At 47.2% G+C, this 14,649-nt stretch overlaps 1 protein-coding gene across 1 annotated transcript in view; it reads right to left on the bottom strand.

Moving 5' to 3' along the window:
• Nucleotides 1-14,649, bottom strand: part of PFKP (phosphofructokinase, platelet) — a 59,212-nt gene that overhangs the window by 22,288 nt on the left and 22,275 nt on the right. Inside the window, exons 3-12 of the mRNA XM_063098790.1 lie at nt 13,770-13,847; nt 11,134-11,323; nt 9,720-9,885; nt 8,462-8,506; nt 8,122-8,230; nt 6,387-6,482; nt 3,065-3,157; nt 2,339-2,464; nt 773-837; nt 176-245 (exon numbers count right to left, since the gene is read on the bottom strand). Of these exons, the coding sequence (XP_062954860.1) occupies nt 176-245; nt 773-837; nt 2,339-2,464; nt 3,065-3,157; nt 6,387-6,482; nt 8,122-8,230; nt 8,462-8,506; nt 9,720-9,885; nt 11,134-11,323; nt 13,770-13,847 (1,038 nt within the window). The remainder of the gene's footprint in view (nt 1-175; nt 246-772; nt 838-2,338; nt 2,465-3,064; nt 3,158-6,386; nt 6,483-8,121; nt 8,231-8,461; nt 8,507-9,719; nt 9,886-11,133; nt 11,324-13,769; nt 13,848-14,649) is intronic.

Here is a 14,649-nt window from a genome sequence, read left to right as displayed (position 1 = left end):
GTGACAGGTGACCCCACTCCACATGGGGACAAAGGTGACAAGGGAAGGTCCGTCAGTCATAGAGGTCAGGGGTGACCTTCCAGGAGCCAGCATCTGAGCTGGGACCCACGTCGACCAGGGCAGAGGGTGCCCAAGGGCAGAAGGACAAGGGCATGGCCAGAGGCCAGCCACTCACCTTTGGGATCTGCCCATCCGGCAGCTTGATGGCAAGGCGCTTGTAGGTGTTCAGGTTACTCTCAAAGCTCCTGCAAGAGAAGGATGCTGTCAGTCACAGCTCAGAATGCAGGCCAGCACGCAGGTGCTCCTTGGCAGGGGCCACACAGACAGTCCACAGATGCTAGGCTCAGGCTGTCTACTGACTGTCGGGGAAGGAGGAGACCCTGATATATCCACGGAGCTACCAGTTTCTAGTTTGGAAACAGGCTAAGGAAAGACGACGTTCTTGTGCATCTCTCGTTGGTTTTTTAAAATGCTGGAAACGTGTCACCTTGAACTTTGATCTCATTAGGTTCTGAAGAACCCTCCACCAGTGGGGAAAAAAAAAAAAAAAAACCAAACCAGACCAAAACAAAACCATACACATGACCCCTGCAAATTAAAAAGAAAAAAATATATCTCTAATTTGTCACGGGCCTTTGGCCTGCAAACACAGCACCTGGCCTATGGCCTCACTGTTTGAGTTTTTACGTTGAGAAAGAATAAGCGCAACTAAATGGCCAGGCTCGAGGAACATGTGCTCCTCATCAAATAGTTTTTCTTCACAATGACTCACCTTCCCCGGAGTCGTACGGCATCTTTAAATCTTCCCTCGTCCATCGCCTTTTGTACATCCTGAGTCTTTTTAAAAAGAAAGAATGTGTCAAGACTTGGTGCATCCAGGGACGGGACACGTGGGGGGCCAGCTCGGTCCTTCCACGTGGCCCACAGCCCACTCTGGGCAGCGGCCACCCCTGGACTACCAGCTGCCAGCTGCATCCTGTCATTGTCCAGCATGGTCGGAGCCCCGGGGGCTTCCAAGACAAGAAAGCAACAGCACCGGCAGTTCGTGGCCATGAAACCTCAAGGATCTCGCTCCACGAGAGCAGAGACAGAGAAAACTCTCAGGCCAGGTTCTAGAAAATTCTCCACTTGATTCTGGTGGGGAAAGCAAAACTGAACACACCCTCTAGCAGGAGCTGAAGAACCCAGGTATGGTCACAGCAGGCCCAGGGCAGTGGAGGGGCCTGGCTGCCCCAGGACAAAGGGCTCAGGCACAGACACACCCGATGAGCCCCAGTTAACTTCAGGATCCTGGGCGAGTTATTTATTTCTCTGGACTTCAGTCTCCTCATTAGTAAGATAAGAAAAATACTCCTATTTCTAGTGCTGTCTCTGGTTATTAAAAACACGTCAGACCCTTAGGAAAATACGTAATAAGCAACAGGTGCTCACTGAAGCTTTTAATAGTAAAATCTTGACATGATGGTGTAAAGGACAAGCTGCATTGTATCTGCCATGTGTTTGTCTCTAGAGGAACAGAAACGCTACGCATGGGAAACAGTCTCAAAATAGTGTAGCGCACAATGTTCAATGCTCTGACTTCTCACGCTCACATACACACATACAGATGTACATTGCACACACGCACACACACAGAGACCCACACTTGCACAGACATGCACACACACACCACCACACAAACATGTATGCACACAGACACACACTTTCACACATAAATGCAAACACATACCACAACACATACTCACAAATATGCATGCACACAAACACACACACGCATTCACACACACACAGACTGTACTCCTATGGGCTTTTAGAAATTATGTTTCTAAAGTTGCTTTCAACTAGTCCTTGACTTAATTATTTCTTTGTATATGTCATAAAAGGCATATACCTCTGGGCCATTGGAAAGACCAATTAACTTCGAAAAGCAAAAGATAATAATTTCTCATGCAACTAACTCTTCCGCCACCTCATCTACAGAACAACTGATGGGAAAACTGTGACTCGTTTTTCCTTCATTTGCTGGCAGGCTCTCCATGGCCAGGAAGGACTGGCACATCTCAGAATCTCACCAGAAGCCATTCCAAGGCCCCCCTGCAGATCTGAATGTCCCTGGGGAAAGGAGGACAAGAAGTGGCTGAAACTGGGGAGATTTAGCACCATCTCATCTCTCCCTACAAACTACTACATCACAGGTTTCTCTCTCAGTCTGTGTCCTGCAGCGTCTGGTGCTGGTAGCTTAGAAACTTATAACTCAGAAAATAAGAGAGCGGCTGCGGCACGGGCATTGCGGGATGTGGGGTGTCCCCGGCCCTCGGCCCGGCCACACCGCGCTCACCATCTGCACGCACTCCACCAGGGGCAGGCGCACCGCGTGGTTCCCGCTCAGTGACACGACGCACGCTGGGGTCTCGGGAGTAGCCTCCAACAGAGCGACGACGGCCTCCACCCCCATGCGACTGGCCTGGAAGTGACAGTCACATGGGTGGGTCAGAGACAGGCCCCCACCGTGTTTCACCTTCTCACAGGAGGTGCCACCTCTGGCCACTGGAGACCACCCCAGGATCCATGCCCTGCTTTCTTTCCATGGCCTGGAACACAGTCTCAGTGCTCACAGCCCTTCCACTTACCCCAGACCACTGCCCTTTAACAGAGACACTGTGGTTTCCACAGCGAAGGTCAGAGAAGGTGGAGAGCAGGAATGTCAAGAACTGAGGCTCTGGAGGCGGGACTCCTTCAGTCCCATCGATTTCTAGAAACCTATGCTCAGGACACTGCTTTTCTACCTTGGGGTTTCCTTCTCCTGGTGCCCACATTGTCCCCGTGGTGGGCTCACTAACTCACCAGGCAAGGGGGTCTCCCCACGTCTGAGTGGGAACAGGCCTAGAAGTCACTCTACGCTAGCGAGTCTCCAGGGATCTTTCAAATAAAGAAATGGGACTGTTCACATCTCTAGGCATAAGCACCTTGGTCAGCCTTCATGGTAAATTGATTTCTATGTCTGCAGAAGTACTTCCTTCCTGGAGACTTGGTGAAGATGTCTAACGCCATCGGACTCACTCACCAAGATCCTGTCAAATGCCGAGGGGGTCCCTCCTCGTTGCACGTGTCCAAGAATGGTTACCCGTGTGTCATAGCCCAGCTGTGTCACCACGAGCTGTGGGGAAATACCTCTGTTAGGAAACATGAAACTGTGACCTGAGCACACTACCTCAGACTTGGGAACAGGTACTGGGTGCTGAGAAAAGATTTTTCTAGTTTCTCTTCAGATCTAAATGGAAAATGGGTATTTTCTAAATTTTACTTCCTGGAGGAACATTTAGTTGAACAGCTAGCTGAAATTTATTTTTTTAAAATGATGCTTTTATTATCAGATAAAAGTTTTGTCTCCCAAAACTTTTAAGTGATTTTCTAACAACAACAACAAAGAAAACCTGTTTCAATAGCTTGTATTTAAAATTCTGTTTTATAAAAATATAAACATTTCCCTTGAACCATCTTTAATTTGTTTCACTGTGATTTCAATAGCAGGATTCCCCCCCCGCCAAATCAAGGCATCCCCCTCAGCCCTGAGCCCATGGGAACACTAGCCTGTGACTTAGACAGTCCCCCTAATTTCTCTGGAACCCAGTTCACTTCTCCAAAAAAAAAAAAAAACACAGGGTTTGGCTATATGAATCCTATGGTCCTTTCTTGGTCCAATGTTCCATAACTGAATCTCAACTTCAGTTAAGTGAGAAAGAAAATCTTTGACCTGATTTTATTGATTACTTCTTATAAATATTGGTAGATATCTTTCACAGGTATCTGTCCATGTTTTAATATCAAGGTATACGGCTGGTATTAGACTCAATTAGAGATGTGTTTTGTTCGTTAACTGGCCATAATGAAGCATAATAAAGGAACTGCTATGGTCTGAATGGTTGTCCCCACAAACATCATCTTGAAAGTTGATCCCCACTGTAAGAGTGTTAAAAGTTTTGTGGGAACGTGGCTAGATTACGCCCATGCCCAAGGGTTTTACGGAATATAAAACTTAAGAGCTGTGAACTGGGGTATTTGGTGGAAGAAATTTCTAAGCAGCAAAACATACAGGCTGTTGCATGGCTGCTTTAAACTGCATATAGTGAGTGGAAAAAGAGAACAAAGGGATGACTTAAAGACAGAATTTATAACTAAAGAAAGGCAAAGTGTAAAACTTGGAAAATCCCCAGCCTGACCAAGTAGGGACTGAAAAGGCGTGTTTAGGAGAGAGTGCCAGGACTGCTGCTGAGTGCCCACGGGTTGCTAAAGAGACTAGCAGTGATCAGAGGGAGCCAGATGCTGCGCATCAGGACAAGGGGAAAGACCACAAAGTCATCTCAGAGATCTTCAAGGCCAGCCCTCCATCACGGGCCCAGAGGCCTAGGAGACACAATGGTTTCTGAGGATCGCCAAGGTACCTACCACAGGCTCAATGCCCAGAGATGCCTCGGGACTCTGCTCCCTGAATTCCAGCACAGCGTTTTTCGACTGCCCCAGTTGTGGCTAAAATGGCCCCAGGTGCTGCTGGACCCACTGCTTTGGAAGATACAAGCTATAAGCCTTGGTGGCACCCGTGTGGTGGTACGTCTGCCAGCTGGCTGAATGCCAGAGCTGTGAGGCATGGCAGACTCCACCCACATTTCAAAGGATGTACGGAAAATCCAGGAGCCCAAGAAGAGACATGTCGCAGGGGCAGAGTCACCACACAGAGCCTTCACTAGAGCAATACTGAGTGGAAATGTGGGGTTGGAGTTGCAGCAGAGAATCTTTACAAGAGCCATGTCTAGTGGAGCCTTGGGATGACCGCTGCCATGGAGACCCCTCAACTGCAGAGCTATCAGTGTGCAGTGTCAGCCTGGGAGAGCTGAAGTGTGGGCTGGGCTCAGGAAAGCCATAGGAGTGCAGCTGCCCGAGGACTTGGGGACCCAATCCCCACACCAGTGTGCAGAGGATGCTGGACATGGAGTCAACGGAAATTATGCTTGAGCTTTAAGATTTAACTCCCGTGCTGCAGGGTTTCAGACTTGCTGAGGACCTGCTACCCCTTCTCTTATGTTCATCTCTCTCTTTTGGAATGGGAATAAGTCTTAGAAGTAGATAACTTGTTTTGATTTCACAGATGGAACTTTGGACTTTTGAGTTGGTGCTGGAGTGAGTTAAGACTTGGGGCTAGGGATGGAATGAGTGTGTTTGCATGCAAGAGGATGTGAGCTTTGGGGGGCCGGGGTGGAATGCCATGGTTTGAGAGGCTGTCCCCTCCAAAGTGCATCTTGAAGCTTCATCCCTATTGTAACAGTGTTAGGAGGGTGGGAAATCAGACTGGCATTGGAAAGGTGGGGCCTGTAGGAGGTGATTGGATCATGACAGCAGATCCCTCATGAATAGATTAATCCATTTATGGCTGAATTGGTGAAGGGGCTGTCAGGGTGGCTGGTGGCTTTACAAAGAAGGTGAGCACGTTAATACACTTCTGCCAACTTGCTGCATAATGCCCTGTGCCATCTGGGGACGCTGCAGAGAGCCCTCACCAAGGAAAAGATCCTCACCAGATGTGCCCACTCGACCCTGGACTTCTTAGACTCCAGAACTATAAGAAATAAACTTCATTTCCTTATAAGTTACCCAGTTTCAGATACTCTGTTATCAGCAACAGAAAATGAACTATGACAGGAATCAACTTGCAAGCTGGGTTGGTAACTTCTGCCCTGACCTGTGGCTTCCTCCAGAGCCTGTCTGCTGCCCAGTGTCTTGTTCTGTGGTGTGCCTGGTCACCTCCATTACCAGCAGCCTGGCCCACAACCTCAGAGTCCTATCAAGACAGGTGAGTGCCAGTCCAAGCAAGCCTTGTGGCACCTGCCTGAGTCTGCCTCTCCCAGGGCCCTGGGGGCTTTCTCTGTAAGACATGCTCAGTGACACTCTGGGCTAGTAGGAGGGCAGGGGGTGGGAGGACACCACCTTTTTCTACTGTCGCCGACAGAGGAGTCAGGGTCAGCTGCCAAGCAGTCAGTCCTCCTCGTTCTCAGGGCAGCTGACATTCAAGAGCCGGAACTTTCTAATACAATGTACACTCCTGGCCGCTCGACCACACCTCCTCTATTTCCTGACTCTGGGGGTCGCGGCGCCCTTAGTAACATCACCAGAGAGAATGTGCAAAGTGCTGGCCACCCAGAGGTCGGAGCTATCCGTTTCCAGTGCCATTAAAATGATGAGTCATTATGGAAATATTTTTAAATATCACGAAGGGAAAAAAAAAAAGTTTCTAATATAATGCAACATTCTAAACCAAAACCCTGTCAATCGTGTTAACAGCTCCCGTTTCCAGGTGGGCAACAGAGTGAAAATGAGGAACTGCCCACACTCACCTCCTTGATTTTCTCAGAGGTGATAGGTCTGTTTTGGGTATCAATTGCTCCTTCCGCCACAATGATGATGTTCAGCCTTTTTTTTCTGGCACGGTTCTAAGGAAATAGAAAATTAAAACCCTCAAATTCCTAACCCATCCTTAAAAATGACAATAAAACTGTGGAGCTTGTCCGAAACTGAACTGGCCTCTTTCCAGGAGGAAATCTTTGGCTAACTTCTTCTACGAGAAGAAGGGGTGAGGTGCTCTGGAAGAGGCAAAGGGGTGAGGGTCACTGGGGCAGAGAATAGGAGAGGTCTGCAGGGATCTGGGAGTTCCCAGGGTGACATTCCAACAACAGATGAGAGCTCATCACCCCAGTGCTGGAGGGCAGCTGATTTGCTGACCAAGAGGGATCCCCACTGCTGGGAAAAACACAGAGGCTAGAACCCCCCAGCTGAGAGTCACCCCACAAACCATGCTTTCTGTCTCCTTCAAATCCACAGTTTCTTGCCACCTCCCAGTGAACCCCATCCCAACACACTCTCAAGTGAAGCCAAGAATTTCCTGCCATTATGATTAGATAACATCAGGCCTGGGAAGTATTCAGATGGGGCTCAGAAAAAGCGGGACAGGGTACAGAGCCCAGCGGAGGGTTCTGAGCACCTCTGCTGCACCTTTCTAGCAGCTGGCGCTGCCTGGACACCTGTGATCGCCGGTAATCTGTCGTACATACACTCACAGGGGAGCATAAGATGAACCATAAAATGAACATGGCAACTACTCCATGATGTGGATTAACACGTTTTCAAAGTCCCACTGTAAAGACCCTCCCATAGAAAGCACTGGCAGTAGCCATGTGGAGCCCTGAGCCAGCAGTGCCTGAAGCAGGCTCACACTCGCTGGGCATCAGGCATCGCAATCACATTTTTGCTTTTGATAGATGTTAAATGTGCTACACTTTAAAGAGCTTATTAATCAGAAAGACTTTCTTAAAGGTATAAAGATATCAGCACAGAGTAACTACTTTGGCATTGTTTGAAAAGGCAAAAGTGGAAGTAACAACAATATCCATAAATTTGGGACTGGCTAAACACCCGCACTTCCTCCATGAAGTGCAGAGTCTGTGTATCACATGGGAAGACAGCCACCTTGTGATTTCTGTCCTGAAAGCTAACCATGATCTGAAATGAGAGCTAGTGTTCCTCAATTGTGAGTCTTCACAGAGGGAAACTTGGCCCCCACGACCAGTCCACAGTGTGAAATACACATGTGCAGCAAACTCCAGGCAAAAGGAAGAGAAAAGTCCAACTCAAAATAATCAGCAAACAGTCAAACCTAAAAACCCAATACAATGGAGAAGTCACAGTGGAAAGAAGTGTCACAATACCTGACACAAAGTGTTTTGAGAGAATTAAAATCAGAGAGGCAAAACACAGGTCTGTTCAAGCTAACATACGTGGAGAAAAAAGAGGAAACATTTTCTCCCCAAATCTGATTTCTTTCAGTAGCTGTGATCTCATCGCACCTACACTACAAAGAGCCAGAACGCTGCTTTGAATGAAAATGAGGGCGCTGTTCTCTGCAACATTACACGTGAAGGGCCCGTGCATAAAGGTCGTCTGTGATGAGCCTGACTTCATTTATGGTCCGAAAGTTTTCACGTGCTTAGAATGCTGTCTGAGTTGGAAATTCCAGAGGCTGCGTCGGGCGCTGATGAAAGCAATGTGCCCAGCACCACGGGCAGAACAAGTTACCTCTGAGAGTTTGATGCACATGTGCTCCTCCCAACCCTCTTCGGGGGGAGACTCTGGAAGGAACACCCAGTCTGCCCCGCAGGCCAAGGCGCTCACCAGGGCCAGGTACCTGTGTGGAAAAGGCAACAGTGTCAACACGCTGAGGAGGAGCCTTCTACAGGGTGATCATGGGGCACCTAGGCACTGGCAAACTTGGGTAGATATGACACTGTCATACTCATCGGGAAACGCCAGCTCCTCTGCGAGCCCTCCAGGGAGCACTCATGATCTGGGGTTGCAGTGCCCGAGGAGAGTACGCTCAGGGTCCGTCCCACCCAGATCTGCGTCTTCAGGCACATACCCACAGTGTCGTCCCATCACCTCAAGAACGAAGGTCCGCTGGTGGCTGGAAAAGAGATAAAGGGAACATCCACTTACATCACTGGGAACAGCATGAAAAGCCAAGAGAAAAGTGCACTTACAGCCAAGTTAGACAGGAGCCTGCTTTGTAATTATGAAAGGTTCCTAAGCTTCCAAAAAATAACCCATTTTCTTCAAAAGCAAACGCTACTGCAATAGCATTTCAGTCTCTTGCATGTAAAGAAGCTTCAGCAGCAACATATTTTAACATGTTTCTAGTTACATACTTTATGACATCTATCTGCTCATACCCCAAGACATGTTTACACTCCTAGGACACTTCTCTGTGCCCTTTCCAAGATGATGACTATATTGGGCAAAGTCAGCTACTTCTGTCAAGAACCGTGGCTGGATAAATCCCACATAAATTCATGCGTATAAGTGTTACAAAGTCAGCTCAGTGAACGCCCAGTGACTACAGTCTTTCCATGGAATGGAAAAATCCACTGCTCTGAGCAATCCTTCCAACTCCAAAGAGATGACGTGGTTTTCTGACAGCCCCAGAGTCCACAACCATGGACTGAGACAGCCCAGTAAGGCAGCATTGTGTATGGGACAGATACACAGAGGGGACTCAGGGGACCTGCTCTCTGGGGACCATGTCTCAACTCATCCATAAAGTGAGAGACACTCATTCTATTTCCTGTTTCTCATGGATTTCATCAAAAGTGCTTCAGAAATTCTAGGGTGCCCATGGCGAGGTATTGGCAATGACCTGTCATGAGTGTAGATCACCTGGGATCGAACCTTGTTGCTCCACCTGCACTCTTGTGAATTCGGGAGTTGGAAAGAGCAGTGAGACCATGTGGATCCACATGTCCAACAAGTGGGTGGCAAAACACCCAACAGCTTTTCCTTTAGCTATTCCTTCAGGAGACCTTTGGGCAGGATGTATGGTAATAATTATTTTGTTTTCTTCTGTTTTCTAAATTCTCTCCCAAGAATACATTTTTCTTTTATAATCAGATTTTTTCTTTTAAAGCAACCCTTCAAAATTAGAAATGAAAAATAAACCAAAGAACAACATTCTTGCACTGGTTTCTAATACTCAAGTTACGAGACTTGCACTGGGACACCCATCTGCGGAACATTCTAGAGCCAGCAGTAACGTCCACAACTGTGGCACAGCAGTAACATCTACAACTGTGGCACGTTGCATGCCCAATGTCGACTCCCCCTGGTTTCTCAGGTCCTCTTACCTCTGGGCCGTGGTCATGATGGCGTCGACGACCTCAATGATCCTGTGCAGAGCCGAGTCCGTGCCGATGGTCATGTCTGTGCCACAGAAGTCGTTGTCGATGGAGCCCACCATGCCCACCACATTGAGATATGCGTGCTTCTGCACGGCCTCCTCGTCAATCTTGCCTGCATCGGAAACAAGGGCACACCTCATAGCTGGTGACTGCTGCTAACTCCACAGGCACCCCAGGGTGTGGGACAGAAGGGCCATGGGTGAAGAAGGCAACTGTTCTGAACTCTTTCTTTTCCTATTTATTGTTTTCTCAGAACTATAAGTGACCCGATTCTGTGCACTCAAAAAGAAAGGCCAGACAAAGGTGGAAGTAATTACACCAAATGTGAGCACAAAAAGTATCTCTGGCACCTTCACCAGAGCACTGAGTTACAAAAGTATCAGCAAGGAGCAGTTCCACATGCGATTGGTGGATGGAAATCTCAATTCCACCTAGCAATGCCTTCGGAGAATGATGTGGCTCTGAGTAAGGCTACGTTAGTTACAATTACAGAATTATGTCATCTTCGTATTGATTTCATAAAGATCCATGGGGAGCTAGTCAGTTGGCAGGTATCTACCTAGCACCTGTGGGACAGACACATCTCGGTTGGGCAGTTCTGCAGAGGTGAAATTAGAATGGTCACAGGGGCCTGGGCACACTAAGCCTGGACGTGTGCCCTGTCCCTTGTGTGCTACCAAGAGAAGACAGGGAGGCCCTCGGGACTTCCAATCTGACAGTCATTCTCTATTTCCAAAATAGAGTTTCACAACACTTGGCCACACCTGTTCACCCCAAGTTTACACTTTTCATGAAGTTGCTGTTAGTTTGAGCAATGTGCTTTCGTTGGTCATGTTGTATGTTAAATTGAAATCGTGTAACAACAGCTTTAAGAAGAGAGAAAAACTAGTGTGTATACAGGTTCTCAGAAATCCTAAGTAGCTCAAAGGTGATAGAGGATGATGTAATGGCAGTTCATTGTCATCTAAATTAAAGCCCTGCAACAAGTCAAGCTTTAAAAGACTCCAGTGGAGCTAGAGGGATACCGTGTAATGCCACAAAGTGTAGATGCTGGTGCCTGAGGGCTGATGTGGACCCGGTCCATGCCCACTGCCACCAGAGGGGCTTCCCCTGTGGCCTCTGATCCCTCATCTGTGAAACTGGGATAAATAAAAACCTATTGCAGATTCCATAAAACTGTCTATGTAAAAGACGGAATGGTGCCTGGCACACAGCAAGGCTAAATAGGTAGTATTCCTATTCAGCAGATACTTCTGCTGTGGCTGAAAGGCAAGACGTGTGGTCCGAGGCTCTCCGCAGGGAAGACAATGGAGGGAAACAGGACAGCCAGGGCGCCGCACGAGCAGGAGCAGGAACGTACCACTCTGCGCCAGCTCCTCCAGCAGCCCACTCCACTCCTTCCGGAAGATGTTGGCCCCGGTGAGGCTCCCGTCCCCGCCGATCACACACAGGTTGGTGATGCCCAGGTGAACCAGGTTATGAGCAGCTTTTAAGCGGCCTTCCCGCGTGCGGAAAGCTTTACATCGTGCGCTACCAATAATCGTCCCGCCCTAGAACAGAAAGAGATTGTGTTCGTCTCCTGTTGCCTGGACAGAAAGCCAGGTGCCTCAGCACATGGACTGGCCAAGGTAGCAACCCAGGACTTCCAAACTTAGGTTTTTCTCATTTTCATCTTCTGAGTCAGTCAACTGTGAGGGTTTGTGGTTTTCCCATTTTTAGCCCCATTCTGGAATTCCATGGGTAAAGACACAGGCATCACACCCAGGGTGGCCAAGTGGGGTGTGGGAATGAAGACAAAGGCAGCCATCAACTAAATACACAAAGGTCTGCAAGGTTGTGGCAGCAGGTGAGCTCGACCAGGCACTCATGGAGTGAAAGGTGAGCCCACACTGATCAGTCCGGCTAGAGAAACAGCCTGTCCCACGGCCACCACATGACCAAGGCTCTCCTCCTATTAGCCAGACCTAACCCTATGCACAGGCAAAACGAGTAGAAATCTGTCACCCAAAGAGATCTAGTTTTACACTATCCCCTTCACCCTTTTTTAAAGGTTAAATCTTAAAAAAAATTAAATTCGATCACCCAAACTTCCAGGAAAGATAAATCATGATTTTTCTCACTTCGTTTTTCAAAAACTAAATCTTGTTAGAGGAATGTAGAAAAATGCAGGATCCCCTTAAGTAAATCATGAATGCACATATAAAACTCCAATTTGTACTCGACCCCTCAAGGCATGTTTTCTTCATAAAGCAAGGTGCTTATGGACAGTGTCGTCTTAGCATCGAGGACAGATCTCTCAGGAGCTGGCTTGCTGAAGGCGTACCTCATGTTTACACGATGGTATTTGTTTAGACATGCCACATAACTCACTTTAATTTATGAAGACTTATTTCAAGCCAGGAAAATCCAGGTGTCTTTACATGAAAATTGCCACCATTCAATTGGTCAAAGCATCATAAAGAGGTTACTAATAAAAGTGGAATTCATTCAGCATGATTCCTGCTACCACCTCCCATAGCGATCCTGAATTAGTGATTTTAGTACTGTGTGCTGGGACAACACAAGACTCAGCGCTGCAGAGGTGGGCCTGACTGGGAGGTGCAGCATGCAGGGCTGTGTGCAGGGGCCCCGCGCTCTGTGCCACAGACAGCAGGTGCAGGATCATGTGATTTGTCACAGCTGGGGGTGGAGTCAGCAGCCCAGAAACACCAGCCTCAGGAGATAAGATGATCAGAGGCTTGTGAACGAAAGCACGAGAAACAGAGCTGCAGATAAGAGGACACTGTTCATGTACTCACACACACACCACACACACACCACAAGCATACACTCACCACACATACACTCACACACACCACAAAGACACACCACACATACACACTTAGAGATACATACACACACCACACAAAGACAATGACACACACACACACACACACACACACACACACACACACACACACACACACACACACACACTTCAACCACACGTGTATTTCCTATTTTCCTATCCCACTCACAATAGCAGAATGGAAATACTCTCCCATCTAGAATTCAGCCAATACTGTCCTCATCTGTGCTTGCAAATATTGCTCCACCTAATTATTGGTGGATGTCAATTTGCCTCCACCTTCTGTCCAGGTGCAGCAGAGCTAAAGAGATCCCAAGTGCAGAGTCTGTGATCAGCACTGAAACAACATTCCACTGGCATCTTCAGAGTGAACATACCAATTTGGTTTCTTTCTATTAAAAAGTACTCAGCATGAGTCAGGGATTAAAACATACATTTTAAAAAAGCAGACCACAAACTTTTCTTGAAGTCCATTCCCTCCATGCCATCTCTTTATTTTACAACTGATTTGGAGCCTACACTAAGCTAAAGTGTTCTAGGAATTTATTAGGCATAACGTCCTTAGGGATATTTCTTTTAAATTCAAAGTAAGCAACTATTTCGCCTGAAGAGGTAATTACCTCATCTTTGTGCACACCAAGGAAATTAGCCCTGATTCAGGCCAGAACAGGGATGCTGTGTCCCCATTAAACCCACAGCCCTTGGAGGCTGCCAGAAGGAATCTTTCTCAGGCTTTGTTACACTTAATGCCAAGGGACATGCAGAAACCCAGCAGGCATGAGATTTGCCACTGAACACACAGCCTTGGCAGACTAAGGTAGCCTCAGCACTAGTCTGGTCTAAAAAGCAAAAATCTCCTACAGGCACCAGGATGTACACTAGCTGTAACACATAACTTTTTATAGCAAAGATAATTCCTGAGTTTATATCATTTCACATTTTCATTTCGTTTCATTTCTTATTTATTTTTCTTTAATTTAATAAAGATAAATTCAGGATGTTTTCTTTCCACGCATACAGGTAAGAATAATGCCAGGTATGCACATTAATCTGGGGTAAGTATTACCGAAGGGTAAGTGTAAAAGGTTTCAAACTAAAACAGCTACTTGCTTACTCAGAGAACAGATAAATGGCAACACAGTACGCACCACTTGCAGGATGCTCGAGACGCTCTCCCAGTCTGCTTCCACAATATTGGGACCTCCATCTACCATGCCTTGGTAACCCTGGATGAGAAAATGAAAATCTCTTTTCAAATGGGTGGAACTTTGCCATAACATCGATTGATCTGTAAGTCACAAACGGCGGAAGTACAAATGTTAATGAACGTCAGCTCCTGAGTGCCCAGTGGCGAGAAAACACTGTGTGTTGCTGTGTGGAAGTCTTAAACTGTCGTAGAGCCTCTTACATTCAGTCTCTAACAAGGCAGATTTCCACCCAGACCCACGCAAAGAGTGCGATGGGGGATAAAGTGGTTGCCAGGGCCTGGTGGCTCCTGAGAGACTGCAAAGGGACACGTTTGCCCTGCAGTTCATAACTTAACGCAAACACTCACGCAGACCGTGTTGTCGATCACATTGCATCATGAAAGCATTTTGTCAGGGTCTCAACTGGCCGAGGCAATCCAGGCTACTTTAGATACATATTAAATATTTTTTAAAAGCACAGCTGAATAATAATTCAATCTGCCTTACCTTCCAATTAGCGACACTTTACTTGACTGAGGGAAGATTTTTAGTGAACTGGCATAACGATATAGGCTTGTTCCTAGAAGCCCAATGAAAATCACCTTCATCTCTAAATGCATCTCACTTTTTTCCCCCAGAGAAGAGACAAGATTAAGAAATGCAGAAATGTTCATGTGCTTCCTCATCTACACGACTCACCTGCCAGAGTATTTAACCTTAAAAATGAGCAGACTATAAATGTTTAGAAAAGCTTGATCATTACAGATTGTTAGTGTGGATTCAAAAACCCTACCTAGTGAAATTCAAGAGAAGGAAGGAAGGGAGGAAAAGAAAAGAAAGA

This window comes from Cynocephalus volans, chromosome 6 (assembly GCF_027409185.1).
Source record: "Cynocephalus volans isolate mCynVol1 chromosome 6, mCynVol1.pri, whole genome shotgun sequence".
In the NCBI taxonomy this organism is placed as follows: Eukaryota; Metazoa; Chordata; class Mammalia; order Dermoptera; family Cynocephalidae; genus Cynocephalus; species Cynocephalus volans.
Note: the sequence above shows the minus strand (reverse complement) of the source record. Positions and strands in the feature narration are given on the sequence as shown.